At 34.0% G+C, this 24,759-nt stretch overlaps 1 protein-coding gene across 2 annotated transcripts; it reads left to right on the plus strand.

Moving 5' to 3' along the window:
• Positions 1–5,684: 5,684 nt before the first annotated feature.
• On the plus strand, positions 5,685–22,771 carry LOC109805938 (calcium-transporting ATPase 4, plasma membrane-type). Of its 2 annotated transcripts, none has more exons than XM_020368237.3 (7): positions 5,685–6,092; positions 18,613–18,667; positions 18,774–20,713; positions 20,796–20,954; positions 21,446–21,617; positions 21,707–22,005; positions 22,224–22,771. In XM_020368237.3, the coding sequence occupies exons 1-7, from the start codon at positions 5,922–5,924 to the stop codon at positions 22,527–22,529; spliced, it is 3,102 nt and encodes a 1,033-aa protein (XP_020223826.1). In that variant the 5' UTR covers positions 5,685–5,921; the 3' UTR covers positions 22,530–22,771. The 2 variants fall into 2 exon arrangements, with proteins under 2 accessions (XP_020223826.1, XP_082916681.1); XM_083060555.1 differs by lacking the exon at positions 5,685–6,092 and adding an exon at positions 16,502–16,641.
• Positions 22,772–24,759: the final 1,988 nt, after the last annotated feature.

Consider the following 24,759-nt stretch of genomic DNA (forward strand, 5'->3'; position numbering starts at 1 on the left):
ATCAATTGTGGCCTACATTTCCTCTTAGAAGAAGACAAATATGTAGATGGTCCATCGAAGAAGATAGAGTCGCTGCCATCGGAGAAGACGAATATAGTGCCATAAAAAAAGGATAGAATTGTGGAAATCTATCGAAGAAAAAAAATAGATCTATGAAGATATGTCAAAGAAGAAGATAGATTTGTGGAGATCCCTTAGAGAAGAAGACAAACCTATTGGAAGAAGAAGAGAAAATTCGCAACCCATTCGTGATTGCACCACCACGCTTCACCACTTTCACAACTACTTTGGTTGCTCCTTTAAAGTGCTCCACAACAAGTTTTTGTAGTGGCACAAAGTCACTCCACTTTGGTGTGTTGCAATAACGACCTCTATTGACTACTATGATTGTAAACACTTTCATATAACCTTGTAAGATTGAATAGGTTGGTAAAGAATACTATAAATAAGAAACTTGCATTTGTATGTTAGAAGTAGTAGTGAAAGAATATTTATAATAAGTTTTGTTTTAAAGTTAATGGAACCCTTTGAGTATGAAGGTAATTGGACGTAGTTTAGGTTTACTAAACAATATAAAAACATAGTGTTTTTTTCTTGTTTTTCAACTTGGTGTACTTGCTTTCTGGTTCGATTGTGAGAACATAACTATATGTGATGATCTTCTAGAGGTGATTTTGGGTGGGCTTAATGAACATTTGCATTATGTTCTTCTAATATGGATAATTTTCTCTATTAAAAGTGAGAGACCTTGTAAAAGAAGTTATTTTGGACAAGTATTGTCCTTTAATGCTTCTTATCTTAGAAATTTTTCCTTTTATATGATTAGATGCTCAACTCTATCAAACTAAACTTAGATGTCAAACTATTAAGAAAAGAAAGATACTAGAATAGGAGTTGAATAATGTCAATTAAAAATTCAATACTTCTTCGAAATAGTGAAGTAATAATGAAAGCTTTAAGGAGTGCAGACGAAGCAAAAAACAAAGAAGACAAAATGTTTTTATATTTATCCATCTCAACCACTAAGACTATATTCAGTTTTTTATCAACTAGATCAATTTTCACTATCATTTATAAAGATACAAATATTATTTCACAAACTACTTCTCACTCAATCTAAGTATTCTTTGATTTGTTTCTTTAAGCAAACTACCCAAGTGCTTTTTAAATAACAAAGTCTCTTCAGACTTCAAAACCAAGTATACTTTTCAACAACAAAGTTTCTCCACATGTTAACACAAGTATTCTTTTCAACAAACAAAGTTTCTCCAGTTTTCAAGTTAAACAACACAATTAAAGCTAGATAAATTTAACAATTGATTTGTCTTACTAATAAGACATAATACAACTTTCAAGTACAATAATTTATACCTAAAGAAATAATGAATAATAGTTGAAGTTGTTTTCTCTTCTTTCTAAGCCTTTTTTTATATAGGTATTTGATGATGATGATTATTGCAAATTATTGATTCACTCATCGACTTGCTTCGTCTTTTTTCTTGTAGAGTAAGATGTCCATTAGTGCATTAAATGATTTTCACTAAATGGTCACTTATTATTTGATTGAGGAAGTTACTTATCACCTTTTTTGATACAAAAAGGGAGGAATTATTGTGTCAATCGGAAATGACTTTTTATGTGACTTTGCACACTTCGAGATATCTAATTTTTTTTTGACAAAAAAAAAATCTTCATTTCTTTATGAAATTCAAGTACTGAAAAAGCTTTTATTTCTTCAATTTTCTAAAAAATATCATAGAAATAAATGATATGGTAATCAAACACAATTAATGTAATACTTGATGCATTCATTTGAGACAGACAAAGTGTTCTATCTGAAAGGCTTATTAAAAGACATATCATCTTAAAGAACCGTCTTATGCCATCATTTTAATTATGTGATTTGAAAAATAGTTCTTTATAAAAAATATTTGAATTTTTTTATCATTAAAACATTTTTTTTATTTATTCTCTTTAAGATTTTTCAAACACTTATGTAATGGATCATAAATCTTTTATAGTCAGTTACATGATCACATATCCTTTACTAAAAGTTTACTTCTTATTAAAAATGACTTTATTCATTTTAATATTCAAAATATTATTTCTTCTTCTCTTAGTTCTAAGAGGGCCTTAGTTTTGGGTGCTTGAGGGTTAGTTTCAATTTCTTCTCCCTAGAATTAAGAAACTGTGGGTTGGTGTTGAGCTTGGGAGGTTCGAAGCTTAGACATTATTCCTCCCCTTTTTTTCCTCTTCTTCAATTTCAGTTGCTCGGAATTGAGGTAAGAGGAGTTAGGACTTGATCTTTATGGATAATTGTGTGGATTTTCATGTCACATGTGTGGTATGAATGTTCATTGATGCATAATTATTTGAATGTTAAATTGATTTGCAATGAGACTCGATGTTCTTAGTTTCTTGGAGATTTTATGATATTTGGGGTTTTTTTTGGAAGGGGAACTTTGATTTTGTACCCAAATTCTTGTTATGAGTTATTTTGTTGTTGGAAATTGATGTATTATGGTTGTTTAGATGATTTTTTATGATCTAGACTTGAGTTTGGAGCTTGTAGGAAACTTGGGATGGAATGGAGAGGCTCGTAAACCCTAAAATCACGAGAGAAAAAAACAAAGATAGTCTCTGTCATTAAATGGCTATGCCGTTTTGAAATGACTGAGCATAATTGGAAATAAGAAATATGGGTGTCTTTGGAAGGAAATGATTGAGCAAAATTGGATATCAGAATCACGGGTGTCTTTGAAAGGAATCTGCTTAGCGGTTTTGAAATAATTGAGTAGTTTGGTTCTTTTCGAATTAGACTTTTTTACCTTCATAAAAGTTGTAGCCTTAGATGTTAGCTTTCCAATGACTTTGGAATCACCTAAAAAAGATGTCTAAAATTTCAGTTATAACCATTTTAGTGAGAAAATGTCAAGCTATCAATATTTAGCCAAATTGTTGCGGTTTTTGTGATTTTCACTATAGTAGATGATGGATTTAGAACTTGTGGTCTTCATAAAAGTTGTAGGTAATCTTCTTACCTTTCATATGAGATAAAGATGAGTTTGATTGGATTTGTGGAACTCTAATTGTGTTGATTTATGTGAAGCTTGTCTTTGTACTATAATTGATTTTGGTAAGTTGTATATTGATACATGTTGTATGATGTATGATGGTGATGACAAGCATTGATATGCTATTAAGATTAATTTTTCTAGCATTTATGTGCTATGTATGATTAATATGCTATAAATTTAATGGGTGGAATGTTGAATAAGCATTTATATGTTATTATTGGTTAATGTGTTAAGCATTGATATGTTATATATGATTGGTATGATTTGATCTATATATGCATTAACCTGGAGTAATGTATACAGAAGATGTATGTTGATGTTTTGATGTTAAGAATGTTGTGATCATTAAACCATGTTGATTGAATTAGGACTAAAGGAAAATATTTTGTTTAGAAAGTGAAGATCGCATATAAGGAATCTTGTTTTGGTGCTCTAGGAGACCAATTGTTGAAAACCCTCCTAAAGTAGATGTGAAACTCTTGGAGTGGATTTTGATGAGTCTCCTCAAGGTCTTTAGTCAATGTGGAGTAAAATATGAAGTCGAGTGCTACAATCCTTAACTGATTATTAGAAAGGTTGTGTGGTTCCTAGTAGATAGTTAGTGGGCTAACTCCACATATGACTTGGTAATGTATGCCAAGATTGTGGAATACTTATACCTAGCTATACTATTCCTAATGGTGGAACCATACTTTCTTAGTGTAAGTGATGACATTCGAGAAATAGGAAGTTAGGGATTCATATCCTATTTTAGTTGTGATCAAGAAGGTGCATTTTGGCATGAAAGCGACTAGGTTGGTTTGGTAGGGTCAAGCAACTTAATCTACTATGGTGTGTTGGGAGATCTCTATAGATGAATGTGTGATGACGCATAAGTTAAGGTGTATACACATGATGTGTTGTTGATTGGCATGTCTATATGCATTGGATGAGTATCGTATTGTTTGATATGCCTTGGTGTGTAGCTTTCAAACATATTGGTTTTGTGTTGTTTGGTGAATTTTGTAAACCATGAGGTGTTTTGGTTGGTTTATGTGTTGGTGAGTAGTATAAATGTTTATTTTCCTATACTAGTATGTTTTTAAAATCTGTCTTACCCTTGCGTGTTTTTCATGTGATTTGAATTACGTTGATCGTGATTTTTCATGGGAGTAGGGCAAGGTTAGCCAGAGTGGGCTTCATGGAGATGCTGTAGGGTCATTTTGGCGGTGCAATCTTATCTTGGACTGTTTTTGATGATTTGTATAGTAATGCTTGATCAACTCTTAGGATTCTATATTTCTTTATACTAGATTGTAGAGAAAAGACACACACTAGAAGTGGGGTTGAATAGTGTGTACCAAAAACTCGCACTTTTGAGCAGTGAAGAAAATAATAATCTTAATAGACGAAGCACTAAAGAAGAGTCATATGAAGCACAAGAGGTTTTTATACTGGTTCGTCTCAACCACCGAGACTACATCCAGTTCTTAATCCAACTAGATTGAGTTCTACTAACTTTCACAAAGTTACAAGTATTCTTTTACCAAGTCACTTCTAGCTCAATCCTAAATAGTCTTTGACTTGCCTCTTTAAGAAACTATACAAGTATTCTTTGGACAACAAGTCTCTCTAGGCTCAACACCAAGTATTCTTTCAACAAGTCTCTTTAGGTTCAACACCAAGTATTTTTTACACAAGCCTCTCTAGGCTCAACACTAAGTATTCTTTTACACAAGTTTCTCCAGACTCAACCCTTACAATAAAGGTAGTGAATGATTACAAAATTGTTTCGTCTTTTCTAGATGTGATGTAATCAACAATAAAAACACAAGTAATCTATAAATTTCTTTGTAGTGTTTTTGCTTTGTATGTTTCAATATGCTTCTCTTTACAAAGTTCTCAATGCGTATCACTTTTGTTCTATATATGTTACTCTACCTTTGTTTTTTTTAAGGCTTGATCCTTTTATAGTAATTTTAGAGAAGATAACCGTTACGATAACTTTGAGTTGAACTTTTAATTTGCTTAATGAGTTACTTTGTCTGTCTTCTTTGCTAATCATAGAGATTATCTTTGAAGCATTTAATGTGAGCATTAAATGCCTTTCAACAAAGCGTGTATCTCTTATCTGATCTAATAGACTACTTATCATCATTTCCTTCTAAATTGAGCATGATAAAAGTAATGTCAACGTAGAACAATCTTTTGCAAAGCCTTTTCCATGATATCCGAGATTTTGCTTTTTACTTCTAACAAATATTTTATCTTTTTCTTCTTTAACAAATTTTGATAGTTTCGAGATATCTTTCTTGTTTGACCTGTTAAGAAATAACACATTAAATAAAATTTAATGTAAAAGAAGTGGGGGGAAATGAGAAATCGATTCTTCCCAACTGATTTCTTACTTAGACTGAAAAATGAGTCATTTACGTAAATAAAAAGGGAATTAAGTTATTCAAATAAAAAAATATTTAAAAAAAGTCGGCTATTTGGCCCCCACCAAGACTTTTGTTTTTTCAAAGTCGGCCTCCATTGTGAAACAGACTTCCACATAAATAAAAAACAGTGAACTTTACTTTTTAATTTTTTTTCTTTCTATTTACATAATAAAAAATGGTATTCCTGTAGGAGCTAAGCAATATTGAGGTGAGTCCCACTTTGTGGTGAACCAATCTTTCCGTTTATAAAAGTTGCCTTTCCATTGCCCTGTGGCTCCACTCAGCAACGGGTATGGTGAGAGAGTAAGCTTGGTCACATTATAAATATAAAAATATCCCAATCCCATATTGCCCCATTACTACTTAAAGCGCTGCTGGTTGGTTTCGTCACCAATAAATGCAGTGACCTATTCCGAGCACAGCCATGGAGAATCTTCTCAAGGATTTCGAATTGAGTCCCAAGGATCGCTCCATCGAGACTCTCGCCAAATGGAGATCCGCAGTCTCCTTGGTCAAGAACCCTCGCAGACGCTTCCGCTGGGTCGCAGATCTCGCCAAGCGCAAAAACGCCCAAGAAAAATGCCGCAAATTGCAGGTTCTCTCTTTCCCTCTCTTCTCAACGTCTTTGTAACGGAAACGAGATAGGTAAGGTACTAATAAAAAATAATATAAAAAAATTTGTTCGTTATTCGTAACGCGTCGTAGTGGATGCTGGAATAGAAGCTTCGTCCACTTCGTTGAAAACGAATCGGATCCATCCAACGCTGCTGAACCGTAGTTGAATTGAAAGTCGCAGGCGAGGCGAATCTCTCGCGTTTGCTAGAACTTGCGGTGAAAATGAAACCAGCGTTGCTTCCGTGTAATAATTTGATAACGTCCTTGACTGTCATTTCGGTCGCGATACGGTTTTTGAAGTGGACACGACGCTAACATTTATTTGCAACTTTGAATAATTGACCATCAAGGATTGCTATATCCTCTCAAAAAAAAAAAAAAAAAAAAAGCTTTAAAATGCTTACACCTTTTAATAATTTTATTATAACATAATTATTTAATTAATATTTTTTATTTTAAATTAATTTTTCATGATTTGGAATGATTTTCGAAACGTTATTTTGAAGGATGTATCATTTTTCTTTAATATTAATGTACTGCATATTACTTCTTCTTTTTTTAACGGTACAATTTTTTATGTGTTGTGGGGTAGGTAGAGATCAAGTTTTATTTAGATGCTATGTATATTAATGAGATGACATTAAATAAGTTTTATTGAGTCCTGTTTAATACTTACCTAAAAATATTGGAAATTTTGTTATAAGACTTTTAATTTTTTTTTTCTTTTTCAAATAAATTCTTCAGCAATAATAGAATATAAAGTATATTATAATAGGATCAAATAAATTTTTCACAAAAACTATTTATGTAATTGTATTATTTTAAAAACTATTTAAGAGAGAATGAAAGAACATGGTTAAAACAAGAGATTTACTAAAAATAATCGACTAAATTTTTCAACAAGAATAATCATCGATGTATTCTATATCAATAATATAATTATATTTTTTTTAATAAATTATCCTTCTTGCAATATTCAGAATAAAGAATTTGGAATCGCCGGTTCAATTTAAAACTTTGATCTGATTTAAATTTATATATTTTAAGTTGTAAACGCTGTGGTTGCGTAGGGATTTTTGATATAGTAGAAAATTAAGCGGCAATTGTGGCTACAATTACAATGTGGTTGCGAAATTTTGACATCTTTGACGTTGGGCGATAAATTTTTAAAATCTTAATTTTACCCGAGAATAAACGGCTTTATTATATGCATTGCATTCATTTTGTAGGAAAAAAACAAGAATGGATAATGAATCTATTCTGATCGGTTTCTTATTCTTATGATGTTATCCTGTTTTGATTTACTTTTTGAATATAGTTTGTCAGATTCGATGTAAATTCATTTGGATTGAGTTGACTCTTTTTATAATTGTTTTTTAAAGTATAATTTCGTTAAAATATAATACTTTAATTTTACGTTTTTGAATACAATTGTGAGCTTTAATACATAAAAACTCAAAATCTAAAGTTTAAATATATAAATCTACATTCAAATGGAGAAAATAAATTATGATTAGGTCAAAGTATCATAAAATGGTTTTAAAGTGTATTACTTTTAATTTTTCAATAAAAAAAAAAGTTAATGAAATTTAGTTATTTTTATTTTTAATCTTTAATTTTTTTAATGTTAATTGCAATATAGAGAATGTTTTTAATGCACACTTGCAACTTGCAACTTGCAACTTGCAAGTTGAGTTCTATCTCACATCAATAAATGGGTTATGTTTGTGTGGTCAATTTCCGCTAGTGACTCATCCTTATCTTTATTGCGGATATACAGAATCATTGATAGCCATTTTCTCTGAAAAATACACCTGGGGTTAGGGTTCATTTTGTATTCCGGTCACACCAGAGAAACAAGTAGAAATTAAAAAAAAAAAAAATGGAATGCATTTAGTATGGTGAATTTTTTTTTTCAAAAGAAAATTACTACCATTTACCTAGTCAAAGAGAAAAGTCTCGAGCTTCTATGTGACGTTTCTTTTATTTAGATAAATTGCCAAAGTAGAGTCACAAAATTTAATAATACTAAGCATCACCGAGTTGAGTAAATTACCCATATACTAACCGACCGGTGTCACGTACTTTGCTATATTTAGCAACTCAAAATTAGTGTCTATGCATCAAACAACAGTATATGCTATGTTGAAGAATGCGCATTATCAGATTTCAATGGAATATTTTACGATATCATTAGATTGGCTTAAAGTAACCTGCATTCTTTATTTTTAATTTTTTGGCTGATTAAAAAAATAGTGTAGAAAAAGTCTATCCTTAGTGAAAAATTGAATATAATTGTTTCTAAGTATGCGAGAATCTTTGTATAATTGTATCATTGACTGGTTCATTGCACAGTACCTAACGTGTCGGCTATCACGTTCGATGCCGTTGTATTCTCCGAAAAAGAAATGTTTGATTTTAGTATTTTATGTTGGAGTCAGTGGATGGACGGCAACTAACGTGTTTTCAGAGGTTGAGGCGCATTAGACTGATGTTTTTCTTGTCGTGTTTATTGCGTGGCATCGATAACTGAACGCAATATAAAATTAACTTCTTTTTTTCTCTTTTCATTCAACTTGGTGATGACTTCAAGCAACGAAGCTTCCTAGAAATTTCCCTGACCAATTTAAAAACAAAGCAATTACGATATTCTCTGCGGTTATGAATTACACTGCACGAATCACATCCTTCAGTTTTTTTCTTTTTCTCTTTACATAATAAATTAAAAATTAAAATCAAGTTTATCATATTTAACGGCGGGTTCCAACACTGCACCGTGTGCAGATTCTTTTGAAGCTGTAGGTGATCCGGATCAAGTTGCTGCAACTGACTTTTTAGGTTTAGGTTTAGTTTTTGTTTTTTTACCTATACTTCTTTATTGGTTACAACGTGGATCCGTTCTAACATGAAGCAGTTCAACCAATGTCTCATTTATGAGGCAGTAAAATGACTTGCAATAACAGGTTTTCCAATTTGTTTAAAATTGTAAAATAGTCCTTATATTATATGCGGTGGCACCGTGGAGGCGCGGTTGCGGTGGAGGTACGGTGGTAGCGGAGGTGTCGTCTCCTTCCACGGTGGTGGCAACAAAGGCGTGACTTCATTCTCACGGTGGCAGTAGAGGTGTGGCCTCCTACGTGCGGTGGTAGTGCGGAGGCGCGGGCTCCTCCGCGTAATGGCAGCAGAGGAGCGGGCTCCTTCGCTCGGTAGCAGGCTAGCAGCACGGAGGCTAGCAGCACGGAGGCGCAGGCTTCTTCGCGCGGTGGCAACGGAAGCGCGACTTTGTTCGCACGGTGGCAGTGGAGGTGCGGGCTCCTTCGCGCGGTGGCAGCGCGAGGCGCGAGCTCTTTTGCTCGGTGACAGCGAGAACGCGACTTCGTTCGTGCGGTGGCACGGGCTCCTTTGCAGGGTGGCAGTGGAGGTGCGACCTCCTTCTTCGTCATCCGCGGCGTTCAACTCTCTCAGGGCCTCTCCTAAACCTTAAACCTTGCCACCTCCAAATCCGGCCCTCCCTGCCCTTAGCTCTCCCTCGACGGCCTTGCCGTTGCACTCGCTGTCGTGGTCTTCCTCGTCCTCACCACCTGCCGACGATCAAAATAGTAACCCTAAAAAGGGACTAATCTGCAAAATACAAAAATTTCCATAAATAAGTTACAGGTAACAAATTTGAACCGTTGATTATTTTATTATTAAATCTAACTGTTAAAAATGGTGCTTCATTGATGTACCACTTTTCATACTGCTTCATGTTAGAATTTTGTCACGTGAGTATTTTTTTTCTTATTCATTAAAATTACTAACATAGTTCAAATCTTTTATCTTTATCTTTGCATCTCTTTAAGTTTAGTTAGGAAAGAGTATTAATTACTTTTTGAAAATAATTATTTGGTCTAATTAAAATATATTGAATAGTTAAATGAAAAGTAATTAAATTTCAAAACTGTTTATTTACCTATACCTATATATAAAATAAATTTTTTTATATTTTTATGTACATAATTTTTACACTATTTTATTCTTAAATTTTAAAATAAAAAAAAAATATTAAAAGTTAACATTTCAACCTTAAAATTTACACTTGAGGACTAGATACAACATTGATTGATTCAATGAATATTGATAATTCTTAAATATCTTTAAGTAAATATAAAAACATGTACTGTCTTAACTTTATTAATTTTAATAATATATTTAAAGATTTATTTTTAAATCTACCTTGAATTTATTAGAAAATATATTATTGTTTATTGTTCTCACTTGGAATCGGTCTAGGGGCGACCACTCCGATGAGATTGGTGAGACTCTCTTACTGGGTATGTCGGTCATGCCGAGATGGGGTGGTACCTCTAAAAGAGACTCTGATGCTAAAGTTAATCTTTGTAAATGTGTGAGTCTCTTATATAATACATGTACCTTGGTGTGAATTAGAATTTTCTCCCTAGACGAGAATAGAGTTGATCTGGACCTATGATTGGTTGTGGCCCAATGGACTGTTGCGTGTTAGCCGATGTCATGTAGTGATTGGATATCGAACTCGGTCTCCGTGTCCCAGGTAGATAGTACATTTATGTATTTTCTTTGTACCTTTTTCTTTGGTTATTTCCAAACATAGACGATGGCATTGAGTGCTTCAATTGGTTTATCAAGCGATGAGTGTGCCAAGATGCTGATGGTCCCAACTCTGGTTGGTGCACGCGAACTTAATTTTCTATTTAAAGTCTTTAATGTGATTTTGTGGACAATACCGACCAAACATGAGAGGTACGAATAGGGATACAAAAAAATTCATACCGCCCGTGTTAGCGACAGATTAAAAAAATGAATATTATAAGCGTATATTTACGAATAATGATATATATATTTTTTTCTACTTGTATATTAAGGGAATGTATAAGTATCTTAGTATCTATATTTATAGAATATCCATATTCGTTAATATTTAATTTATTTAAATCTGTATGAATTTGATTTTATTTCAATTTTTTTTTACTTATAATAATTAAAAATTATACTTTATTGTCTTATATTTTAACTTATATATAATCAAAATATTTTATTTTAAGGATTATTGTTTAAACTTTAACCTTATATGATTGAATATTTAATATTCAGTTTTTAAATTCATTAGTATAATTGTGAAAAATATTTGAATTTTGATTTTATAATCTTTAAACTTTTTTAATGCAGATTTTATTTAAATTTTAGTCATAATCTTCAAAAAAAAAATTATGTAGATTTTTATAACTTTTAAAAGAAAAGAATTGTTATAAATAACTAAAATGTATAATTAAAATATTTTGTTGAATATTTTTGAGATATTTTTTTAGTAAATATTTGTGGGTACCCGTGAATTGAAAAATATGCGGGTACCCACCCAACAGATACCCGTATAGATATAGAGATTGATACCAGATGGATATTTATATGATGGGGAGTATAATGGAAAACTACTACCCATACCCGCCCAGTCCTATTGACATCCCTAGGAACAAAGTATGTGCTTTGAGTTCTGATTTTAAAAAAATTATATTTATATTTATATAATTCTTTTAAAGCCAATAATTTAACAATTAACTTTGGTATTCTTAAAAACTTATTCTAAAAGGTTTATTTATAAAAAATATACGAAGGTAATTATTTTTTCAAAATTTATCTTTAAAATATTTTTATTTTTTTATTTAAAGACATTATTATTAATTTAGAAAAGTCTTAATTTTTTTTTACTTTAGACTAGATAATGTGTTGAACCGACCCTGTTTGTGGACTAGGGCTTATCTACCTTAACTTGGACTAGCTTAGAGAAGTCAAATGTCTCAAATCTGTTGTAATTAAATGGCGGACGCAAGCTGAATGAACCTGAAACACTGAACAAACACGTTAGTAGAGTTCCCCTGAGGCGTGTGATGGCACTGACCTTAAGAACTTATTCGCGGTACACGCGCAAGCCCCCCAGGATACAACAGGGTCGTCTCAGTAATGAGTAGCAGAACTGGCAGTCGAGGTTTTGAGAACTCAGAAAAAGAGGTAGAGAAAAGCATTCGGGTTAGGTTAATTAAAATGCCGTGTCCTGTATGTATAGAGTCTCTGAAACCCTAATAGGATCTGACCGTTTAAGGAAATTAACCCGAATTAATTAAAATAATAAATCTGTATAATTAAAGAAACTGATCCGAATTTTTAGTGATAAGATTTGATCGGTTTTTCAAAACAGAATGAAGTTTGCATTTTGAAATGGAAAAACGGTCATATTCGGATAAGGTTTCTTTAATTGATTTTAAGAAAAATTAATGTAATCAAAAATAAAAATATTTTCGGATTTGATTATCGCACGCGCAGGGGGGGCAAATCGACAGATTTGAACTACAATGGGCTCACAAGGCCCATTCTCATGCGCGCGAGCCCACTACCCATTGCTTGCCTCTTTGGAAGCTTGAGGAGCACTTTAATATATAAAGGCTCTACATTTAGGTGGACCAAGCAATGTGAGACTATTTCCTTTTGAAATATCACATATATGTGCAACAATCCCCCACATATTTCGAAAGGAAATACTTTAAATTTAATTACATTAAAAGAGAGATAGAAAAATAAACTGAGTTCTCATATTGGTTGTAATACATTGGACCTGGTGTAGCAAGCTATATGAACCAGTCCTAGATTGATAATACTTAACATACAGTGAGATTGGTGTAGCAAGCTATATGAACCAATGCACTTGATGTATATTAGTGGTTTTATCAATCATATTACACCCCCACAATTCACTGCCGTTATCGCTGTTTTGCGCTACTAGGCCATGCGCGTGCCCGGTATTCATGAGTGCTCTAGAGATCTTGCCAAGATCTCATGCAAGCGGCCCCACTTGACACTCATATAGGTGATTTCATCAAGTGCATGTTGCAACTCATACACCACCCATAAGGGATATGAAAATCATTAAAAGTTTTATAATGTGTCAAGCTTTCTCATCATAAAGTTTGACAATAAAACTTACCCTCTCAGTAATGCAGCTCTAGCACTTTCTCATATTTAAGGAAGGGACAAAATTGTAATTTTAGTGCTAGCAGAACTAACAAGTAACTTGTTCTTACCCATATGAACCCTATTCATGGGATCTCCAATCACAAAGGTTGGGTTACCATCACTTGTTTGTTTTCAATTGGCTTTAGTCCCATTCCTCTCGATGTTTCATAAATCATTTTTCTCACTAGGGGTTTTGTCGGAGGATCTGCCAAGTTTCCTTCTGACTTCACATAATTGATGGAAATTGTTCCATCCTTCAGCAGCTGCTTTACTATATTATGTCTCAATTGTATATGTCTATTCTTCCCATTGTACGATTTATTCTTAGCTATGGCTATTGCTGACTGGTTGTCACAATGTATTGACACTGATGGGGTTGGTTTCATTCCTAGAGGAATGTTTGCCAAGAAGTTTCTTAACTACTCAACCTCAGTACTAGTCATTTCAAGAGCTACAAACTCTGACTCCATAGTTGATCTAGCAATAATAGATTGCCTGACTGATCTCCGAGCAATCGCACCACCACCAAGTGTAAACACATAGCCACTAGTGTATTTTGTCTCATCTGAATCAGAGATCCAATTTGCATCACTGTACCCTTCAAGTACAGCGGGAAATCCACTATACTCAATACCATAATCCATGGTACCTCTCAAGTATCTCATGAGTCTCGCAAGTGCTTCCCAATGATCTTGATTGGGACAATGGGTATATCTACTCAGTCTACTTACTGCATATGCAATGTCAGGTCTTGAAAAGTTCATCAAATGCAGTAAGCTCCCTGTAATTTGGGCATACTGAGGTTGAGCAAGAGAATCTCCTTTATTTTGTTTTAGTTGAGAGTTAACGTCGTAAGGGGTAGTCACAGACTTACAGTCATAATAATCAAACTAACTTCTTAAGAAGTCTCTCAACATAATGTCCTTGGGATAGTAAAATACTATCACCCTTCCTTACAACTTTAACTCCCAAGATTACACTTGCCTCACCCATGTCTTTCATATCAAAATTAGATGCAAGAAAAGATTTAGTTTTAAACACTATATCATCACAAGTACCAAAAATGAGCATGTCATCCACATATAAGCATATGATAACACAATCATCATCCATACATTTGGTGTACACACATCTATCAGCACTACTAGAACTAAACCCATCATTAAGTAACACCTGATCAAATTTTTCATGCCATTGTTTTGGTGCTTGTTTTAAACCATATAAGGATTTTAAGAGTCTACACACTTTATTCTCTTGACCAGGGACCTCACACCCTTCAGGTTGAGTCATATAAATTTCCTCTTCTAGTTCACCATTCAAGAAAGCAGTTTTTACATCCATTTGATGTATCACAAGCCTATGGATTGATGCTAAAGCTATTAACACTCGAATAGAGGAAATCCTGGCAACAGGAGCAAAGGTATCAAAGAAATCTATATCCTGTTTTTGAGTAAATCCCTTAGCTACTAATCTAGCTTTATATTTTTCTATAGATCCATCAGGGTTGTACTTTCTTTTAAAGATCCACTTACAACCTATTGGTTTTGCTCCTTTAGGTAAGTCTACTAAAGTCCACGTATTGTTTTCTTTAATGGAATCAATTTCAATCCTAATAGCTTCTTTCCAAAATATTGCATCTGAAGAACTAATAGCTTCTAAGAAACTTATAGGATCATTCTCAACTAGGTAGGTATAAAAATCACTCCCAAAGGATGTTTCTTTCCTTTGTCTTTTACTTCTCCTCAAGTCCTCAAACATATGTTCACTAGAGGTCTCTAAAGGTGAAGGTTGAGTAGAACTAGTGTTGATACTAGACTTCAAAGGAAAGATGTTCTCAAAAAATTCAGCATTCTTAGTTTCTACTATCGTATTACAATCAATCACACTACTTTTAAGGACAAGAAACCTATAGGCAGCACTACGTTCAGCATAACCAATAAACATGCAATCAGAAGTTTTAGGCCCTATTTTCCTTTTCTTAGGATCAGGTAACAAAACTTTAGCTAGGCACCCCCACACCCTCAAATACTTAAGGTTAGGGACATATCCTTTCCATAACTCATAGGGTGTTTTACCGGTTCTTCTATGAGGTATCCTATTTTGTAGAAAACATGCAGTTAATAAGGCTTCTCCCCAAAGATTATCAGGAGCAGAGGAACTATTTAATAAAGCATTCATCATTTCTTTAAGGGTTCTATTTTTCCTTTCAGCCACTCCATTGGATTCAGGTGAATAAGGTGGGGTTACCTCATGAATTATACCTTCCTTTTCACAATAGTCATCAAATAACATGTATTCACCACCCCTATCAGATCTAATCCTTTTAATCCTTTTATTCAATTGATTTTCAACTTCCGCTTTATAGGATAAAAACATGTCAAATGCCTCATCTTTATGTTTAATCAAGTAAACTTTTGTATATCTAGAAAAATCATCGATAAAAGTCACAAAATAGTTTTTACCACCTCTAGACATAGTTTGTTTTAAATCAGCAAGATCAAAATGAATTAAACTAAGTGGTTCAGATTCACGAAACACAGAATGACATGTTTTCTTAATAAGCTTTGATTCAACACATATTTCACATTTACCAATTTGTTCATCATGCATGTTAATCATACCTAGTCGTTTCAATTTTAAAACATACGCGGAATTTACATGTCCTAATCTAGCATGCCACATACCATAAGAATCAATCATATAAGCAGAAGAAGATGCAGATTCACTTGTTATTTCAGAAACATTAAGTACAAAAAGACCTTGGTCACAGTAACCCTTTCCCACAAAAACATTATTCTTGGTCATAACAATTTTATCAGATTCAAATGATACTTTAACCCCCACTTTGCCTAACAGCACATCGTTTAAAGCCAGCGTTTTACCAGATGTAAGCTTTATAAGAACTTTGCTTTTTCCTAGAACCGGAGTGGTCCTAGAATCACCAAGGTAGACTTGCTCTTCTGCATCCTCCACAGCAGTGTAAGATGAAAAGGCATTTCTATTTGCACATATGTGGCGAGTAGCCCCAGAGTCTACCACCCATTTGCTTACATTGGTCACAATATTTACCTGAGAAACGACCGCAGCAATAATATCATCCCCTTCAGCTAGGTTAACCTTAGCCTTAGGAGGGTTGTCGTTTCTCGTTGCTCGAAAACGGCACTGAGGTGCATGGTGACCTGGCTTTCCACAGACAAAGCAATTGCCGTTTTTCTTAAAGACAGGGTTAGTAGCACGAGGGAAAGAGTTCTTAGAATTGTACTTATTTTTCTTTTGACCATACCTCCTTTTGTTGGGTTGTTCTTGCACTTGTACCACGTTTGCTTTTGCTGCCAACGATTTTTCCTTTGCTGCAGCACACTCCTTACGGTTTGCATCCTCAATTATGATGTGGGTGATAAGATCTGAGAGCGACATTTGTTTGTGCCTATGCTTTAGGTGTTGCTTGTAATCAGTCCAACTTTCTGGCAATTTTTCAATGAGCAGCTCGGAAACGAATTCATCAGGTAGAGAAAGATTTTCTGATTTGAGGTCCTCCAATAATTTATGATATTCATTTATTTGTACTTTAATGTCTTTTTCTTCGGTCATCTCCCAACGATAATAGTTACCTATGATGAAGCGTTGTCTAATAGAGTCCTCGGCAGTGTACTTCATTATCATTGAGTCCCATATATCTTTGGCTTCCTTATATGAGCAGTACACATCAAAGAGATCGTTAGAGAAAGCACTAAGAATAGTATGACGGCAAACCTTGTTGGCATGAGACCAATCATCTGATTTGGATGCGGATGCCGAAGTGGAGGAATCTGGGTTGGGAACAGTAAGCGCGTAAGCAACACCGTGCATATCAAGTATGGAGTGGATGCGTTCTTGCCATCGGCGGAAATTTTGTCCAGCAAAGACTTCAATTTTGGAGACATCAGGCAAGGTCTTTGCATACGTGGTGGTTGTCGCGGGTGGGGGAGTGACAACAGTGACAGCGGAAGCATTGTTTGATGCGTCAGCCATATTAAGTCCTTAAGATTGTTGTAATTAAATGGCGGACGCAAGCTGAATGAACCTGAAACACTGAACAAACACGTTAGTAGAGTTCCCCTGAGGCGTGTGATGGCACTGACCTTAAGGACTTATTCGCGGTACACGCGCAAGGCCCCCAGGATACAACAGGGTCATCTCAGTAATGAGGAGCAGAACTGGCAGTCGAGGTTTTGAGAACTCAGAAAAAGAGGTAGAGAAAAGCATTCGGGTTAGGTTAATTAAAATGCCGTGTCCTGTATGTATAGAGTCTCTGAAACCCTAATAGGATCTGACCGTTTAAGGAAATTAACCCGAATTAATTAAAATAATAAATCTGTATAATTAAAGAAACTGATCCGAATTTTTAGTGATAAGATTTGATCGGTTTTTCAAAACAGAATGAAGTTTGAATTTTGAAATGGAAAAACGGTCATATTCGGATAAGGTTTCTTTAATTGATTTTAAGAAAATATCGCACGCGCAGGGGTGGGGCAAATCGACAGATTTGAACTACAATGGGCTCACAAGGCCCATTCTCATGCGCGCGAGCCCACTACCCATTGCTTGCCTCTTTGGAAGCTTGAGGAGCACTTTAATATATAAAGGCTCTACATTTAGGTGGACCAAGCAATGTGGGACTATTTCCTTTTGAAATATCACATATATGTGCAACAAAATCTTGGAGTTCATAGCTATATATGAATTTGAAAACCATAGAGTCGGGAGAAGTAAATATTCTCATTTTAGGAACTGTGACCACTGAAATTTAGGGTTTAATTTTGATATTTATCAATATCCGTCACATTGTTCTAGAGTAATGTAGGAGAAATGGGATGAATAAGGAGATGAGGGCAGGTATTCTGATTAACAAAATTTTTATGTTTTTTGCTACATGAAATTTAGGAGAAGGTATCTCAATTCAAGGCATGAAAAGCTTCTGGGTTAAAAGAGCTCTTACAAAGTAACCTATATTTATCTCACTCCAAAGAGAGAGTGAGAACTTGAACGTGCAAGGTCTTGTTCTATTCGACCAACTCTCTGGAGTTGACTTGCAAGAAATCTTCACAGAACCCCTTATGCAAGGGAGATATTCTAATTCTAATTCTAATTTGAAATAAATCCTTGGTCCTAGAATAAATTTTAAGTATCCAATGTAATTTATTTGAGCCTAAAATTCAAACCATTTTGCTAGAAAGAAAATTCACATAAATGTTCACAAAGTTCAATTTTAGCAAGGATTTTTTTGGAATACCCTTAGATGAGATATTATACAGTATAATGTACTTTAGTTTATAGTAAGGACATGGCATTCTACGTGCTAAATACTTGGCCATGACTGACCTCCTACCTGATGTAATGAGCTTTATTCCCCTATGTATTCCTGTTTTTATTTTATTTTATTTACATTGTTAATTTGTTATCTTGTTTGACAATATTATGTTTATCTACTCCATCAGGGAAAGATTCGGGCCATTATCTATGCTGAAAAGGCAGCACTGCAATTTATGGAAGGTAAGATGATCCATTTTTCATAACTAAAATTCATATGATTGGTTTAGAAATTGCTTTTTCTTAAATGTGTGTTCTTTTTCTTAGTTCATCTGGTTTTCTTATGCAGCTATTGCTCCAGCTGAATATAAGGTGTCAGAAAAAACGAGAAAAGCTGGTTTTGGTTTTGAACCAGATGATATTGCATCATTTGTTCGAAGCCATGACTACAAGAACTATAAAAAAATTGGTGAAGTTGAAGGAATCATAGAGAAACTCAGTGTCTCAGTGGATGACGGTGTTAGTCAAGATAGTGTAGATACCAGGCAAGAGATTTATGGAGTCAACCGTTATACTGAGAAACCTTCTAAAAGCTTCCTGATGTTTGTGTGGGAAGCACTGCATGACTTAACTCTAATCATTCTCATGGTTTGTGCTTTAGTTTCTATATGTATAGGGCTTCCCACTGAAGGGTGGCCAAAAGGTTTATATGATGGTCTGGGAATCATACTCAGTATATTCTTGGTAGTTATTGTTACTGCTGTCAGTGACTACCAGCAATCCCTGCAGTTCAGGGATTTGGACAAAGAAAAGAAAAAGATCTTTGTTCAGGTCACAAGGGACAGTAAAAGACAGAAGGTCTCAATTTATGATTTGGTAGTGGGAGATATAGTTCATTTGTCAACTGGTGATCAAGTTCCAGCTGATGGAATTTATATATCAGGATACTCTTTGGTAATTGATGAGTCTAGTTTGACAGGTGAGAGCGATCCGGTAAATATAGATGAAAAGAGACCCTTTCTTCTTTCGGGTACCAAAGTGCAAGATGGTCAGGGGAAGATGATAGTTACAACTGTTGGCATGAGGACTGAATGGGGAAAGCTGATGGAGACTCTGAGTGAGGGAGGAGAGGATGAGACTCCACTGCAAGTGAAATTGAATGGAGTTGCTACAGTTATTGGTAAAATTGGTTTGACTTTTTCTGTGCTGACATTTGTGGTGCTGACAATAAGGTTTGTTGTTGAAAAAGCAATTCGTGGTGAGCTTGCTATTTGGTCTTCAAATGATGCATTGAAGCTGCTGGACTACTTTGCTATTGCGGTGACCATAATAGTCGTTGCGATTCCTGAAGGATTGCCATTAGCTGTGACACTCAGTCTTGCTTTTGCAATGAAAAAGTTAATGAATGATAAGGCACTTGTGAGACATCTTTCTGCCTGTGAGACAATGGGTTCCGCGACTTGCATCTGCACAGATAAAACTGGAACATTGACCACTAACCATATGGTGGTCAACAAAATTTGGATATGTGGAAAGAGCTTGGAGATCAAAGGTAACGAGAGTGTTGACAAACTGAAGACACAGATATCTGAAGAAGTTTTAAGCATCCTTTTGCGGGCTATATTTCAAAATACTTCTTCCGAGGTAGTGAAGGACAAAGATGGAAAGATGTCAATATTGGGTACACCAACAGAATCAGCATTGTTGGAATTTGGCATGCTTTCAGGTGGTGATTTTGATGCGCAGCGTAGCGTATATAAGATACTTAAGGTTGAGCCTTTCAATTCAGTCCGAAAGAAGATGTCTGTGCTAGTAGGTCTTCCTGATGGAGGCGTCCAAGCTTTTTGCAAAGGTGCATCAGAAATAGTATTAAAATTGTGTAACAAAGTTATTGATCCTAATGGAACAGTTGTTGATCTTTCTGATGAGCAGGCAAGGAATGTCTCTGACATTATAAATGGCTTTGCTTCTGAAGCTTTGAGAACTCTTTGTTTAGCTGTCAAAGATGTAAATGAAACCCAAGGGGAAGCCAGCATCCCTGAAGATGGCTATACCCTGGTAGCCATTGTGGGAATCAAGGATCCTGTACGGCCTGGGGTTAAGGAAGCAGTTCAAAGTTGTTTAGCTGCTGGAATAAGTGTCCGCATGGTAACCGGTGATAACATTAATACAGCTAAGGCTATAGCTAAAGAATGTGGCATACTTACAGAGGGTGGTATAGCCATAGAAGGACCCCAATTTCGTGACTTGTCTCCAGAGCAAATGAAGAGTATTATACCAAGAATTCAGGTTCTGATCTTATTGTAACTTCTGTGATTTTCAATTCCCATTTGAAATGCCTGTCTTTCTTATGTGCTTAACATGGTTTCAGGTTATGGCACGATCCTTACCTCTTGACAAGCATACCTTAGTAACCCGTTTGAGGAATATGTTTGGTGAGGTTGTAGCTGTTACTGGTGATGGAACCAATGATGCTCCTGCACTGCATGAGTCAGACATTGGGCTTGCCATGGGCATAGCTGGAACTGAGGTTTGTGTCCATGATTAGTTTATTATGGTGAATCTGATGGTTTTAAGTGTATCAGACCATTGTACGATTTCTGTATAGTTGCTTGCCATCTTGTTTATGACAAATTATTATCTTCTGTTCTAGTTACATTATATTTTTCTTAATTTAAGTTATACATTTTTCGTCTCTCTCTTGCCCCTTCTTCACTCTTCTGTTTAGACAGGTAGGGTTTAGTGTGAGATTCGCTGTTAAACATGTCTGTTATTATCTATATTGAGGAAGCTGTATAGAAAAATAAAACTGCAGTTTTACGAAATCCTTGCCATATTTTTTCTTCAATTCAGAAACATTATGCCTTGCAAGGACATAATCTCGTATTTTACGTGTTGTACCATTTTATTTTTGTAATCTGTGTCCTATTTGTTTTGACGTCTATTTTATATTATTGTTTGGTTGATGATATCAAATTTTAATACTTTTTTTTTGTCTCTTTGAAATTATATCTTTTTCAGGTTGCCAAAGAAAATGCTGATGTCATTATAATGGATGATAACTTCACAACTATTGTCAATGTGGCCAGATGGGGACGGGCCATATACATAAACATTCAAAAATTTGTGCAGTTTCAGTTAACTGTCAATATTGTTGCGCTGATTATTAACTTTGTTTCTGCATGCATTACAGGTTTGTTGATTTATAGAATTTTGTTTCCTTGAAATGTTGTTGAATCTGTTTCAATGAACAGCCAATTAAGTTTTCTTCTTTATTTTCAGGATCTGCGCCCCTCACAGCTGTTCAGTTACTTTGGGTCAACTTGATTATGGACACTCTGGGTGCATTGGCTTTGGCCACTGAACCTCCCAATGATGGACTCATGCAAAGACCCCCAGTTGGAAGGACAACAAGTTTTATCACCAAACCCATGTGGAGGAATATTTTTGGTCAAAGTTTATATCAACTAATTGTCCTTGCGGTTCTCACTTTTGACGGGAAGAGGCTACTCAGAATTAATGGTTCAGATGCAACTATGGTGGTCAACACTTTGATATTTAACTCCTTTGTATTTTGCCAGGTAAAACATCGCATGCACCCTCACAAACACCAGCTACGATTGATTGTGATGGTTAAACTTTCTAAAGAAACCACGTGATGTTTGAAAATGTTTACCTAATTCATTATTATTTTCAAAAGTATTTTTCTTCTTAAAAGTACTTTTGAAAAAGTTTACCTAATTCATTGCATTGTGTTTATTTTGTTAGCTGATTATTTCTCTGCCACTCAATTTGGTAGGTTTTCAATGAGATAAACAGCCGAGAAATTGAAAAGATAAACATATTCAGAGGCATGTTTGAGAGCTGGATATTTTTTTCGGTGATTTTGTCCACAGTGGTATTTCAAGTAGTGATAGTTGAGTTCCTTGGAACATTTGCCAGCACAGTGCCTCTAAGCTGGCAATTCTGGGTACTAAGCGTGGTAATTGGAGCAATTAGCATGCCTATAGCTGCAATACTCAAGTGCATCCCAGTTGAAAGAAGAGACACTGCAACGCCCCATGATGGTTATGAGGCACTGCCTTCTGGTCCCGAGTTGGCATAAATTACGGGAATATGACTTTGCTATTCTATGCGTGCAAACGTGGCTGAAATTTTGGCCTTTGGTCCTCGCATACGTGTACCTTATATTTTAGTTTCTAGTTTTCATGAGATTTTCTAGCAAACAGCCACGCACCTGATCAAACTATTTTCGGGAAAGGGAAAAAGTTTTCACTTGTACAATAATACTTCGTTTGATGGTGCAAATGTGCCACATCTTTTGCAAATACTAAAATTGTTGTCATCTTTCTCTCGTGTCATCTATGGATGTGTTTGGTATATTTAACTTATAAATTGGCTAAAAACTTATTTAAGAGGTGAAAAGTTATATATTTAAAAGTTAACTGATTGAATTAAAAGTGTTTAGTAATATTAGTTGATAATAAATTAATTGATTAATATAAAGTGACATTTATTTGGTTATTTGGTAATGAGAGTGAAGCAATAAGATGTTTGCAAATGGTTTTTAAGTTAATAAATGTGAAAAATAATTTCAAGTAAATTAATGAGAATAAAATAAAATAAAAATTAATAGTTAATAAATTATAAGATGCTTCAATTAACTTATGAAAATAAATTATAAACTCTTAAAATAAATTTTATTATTAAATAAGTATATTTTATTCAAACTAGTTTATAACCTACTTAAAAGAAGTTTTTTATAAGTCCATAAAATGTATGTTAAACACACTCCACGTCACAAGCATATCATTAATAATCTCCGGAGATCAACAAATTTCTTTTGGAAGACAAAGATAAATAAATTTTGAAACACGTGTTACTATTATATTAATAAATTACAAGACCGTACTCTTGTTTTAATAAAAAAAAAATACAATTTATAGATATAACTTTAAAAAATGAGGACCTTCCCTCCATTCCACTCATTAACAAATAACTTTGTCTAGTAGAAATTAGGTATTTCGTGAATTCTTGAGAACAAAACATTTTGATTCATAATAGACAAGGTGGTTCACATTTAAACTTGACTTTAAGATCTTGTTTCTGTTATGAGATACGAGTAATTTATAGGTGATGTCTACACTATGCTAGTGAGGGTGGAGTTAAGCATGGCGACATACATTTATTTGCGCGTGTTTGATTTGGGTGTTAGGCCAACGAAACACTTATCTACCATCATCCACTATGTTCTCTGGCATGGCCTTGACTTGCATTTTACAATTACTTCTTCTTTAGTGTCATTTAAACCATGATGACCTCATTCATGAGCTTTCTATGAATTTGATCAATGTGTTGCGCGTGTGTGCTTCTAATTATGAGTGTTTGTTTGAATCTTTTATTTAATTTTATAAGGATAATTTTGTAAATTGAAATTAGGAGGATGTGATCAAGTTTGAAACATTATTTTAACACTGTGGGAATCAATTTTGTAAGTATTAGGTTGATCCTATATTTTAAGATAAGTCTAACAACCACTGAAGTAAGAAACTTGATTAAAGTTTGAAAGAGTTTATGCAATTATTCATGAGTATTAGGCATTTGTCATGCCTAGGTGTAAATTTCATTATTGTCGTTATAAAATAAAAGTATAGAATTAGTAGCAACACTATTTATATGACTTGTATAATTGTTTTATTAAGGTTTTATTTGTTATGTGTGATGGTTGTCAATTAGCAAAAGCGTGCATAATTAGGATTCGTAATTCAAAGTGAACAATTTAGAAATTAGAGGAAATCTACATTTATTGTTTTTAGACAGGAAATGTTACCATATATAATGGAGAGAAAAATAAAAGATAATAAAGTAATATTCTAAAAATTGGACTGATTATCAAATTGGTCAGGTATTGAATCGTTGAGTTAAAGGTCGAATTAGTGAATTACTAATTGAATCGCATGATTTTTTTAATTAATTTTTAAAAAAAATTATTCAGGTCATATATATTTTATGCTTATAAATTTCAATAAAATTCATATCATGTCTTAAAGAAGCTTCCAAGAAAATTATAGATAATATAATACTATTAGATCAACCAAATTATACATTGGTTGAATAACATAAATTAATATATAATTAAATTTATGATTTTAAATTAAAAATATACTATATAAATTATTTAATTCAATTGTATATATAATAATAAAACATGTTAATATAGTAATTACTAAGGTGTTTAACACTCTCATTCATTTGAGTTTAAGTCTCATTTTGTTTAAAATTATCTTTATTAATTTTTATTTTGTATGACAAAATACATGGCAAAGCAATCTCAT

This window comes from Cajanus cajan, chromosome 7, assembly GCF_000230855.2.
Source record: "Cajanus cajan strain Asha chromosome 7, NIPB_CcT2T_4, whole genome shotgun sequence".
Lineage (NCBI taxonomy): Eukaryota > Viridiplantae > Streptophyta > Magnoliopsida > Fabales > Fabaceae > Cajanus > Cajanus cajan.

Excerpts from the sequence above, each read along its gene's own strand:
- LOC109805938 (XM_020368237.3), top strand. The coding sequence starts at position 5,922 with ATGGAGAATCTTCTCAAGGATTTCGAATTGAGTCCCAAGGATCGCTCC. Across the intron at positions 20,714-20,795 it reads GTATTATACCAAGAATTCAG|GTTATGGCACGATCCTTACC; the intron begins GTTCTGATCTTA and ends ACATGGTTTCAG. Across the intron at positions 20,955-21,445 it reads TGGGCATAGCTGGAACTGAG|GTTGCCAAAGAAAATGCTGA; the intron begins GTTTGTGTCCAT and ends TATCTTTTTCAG.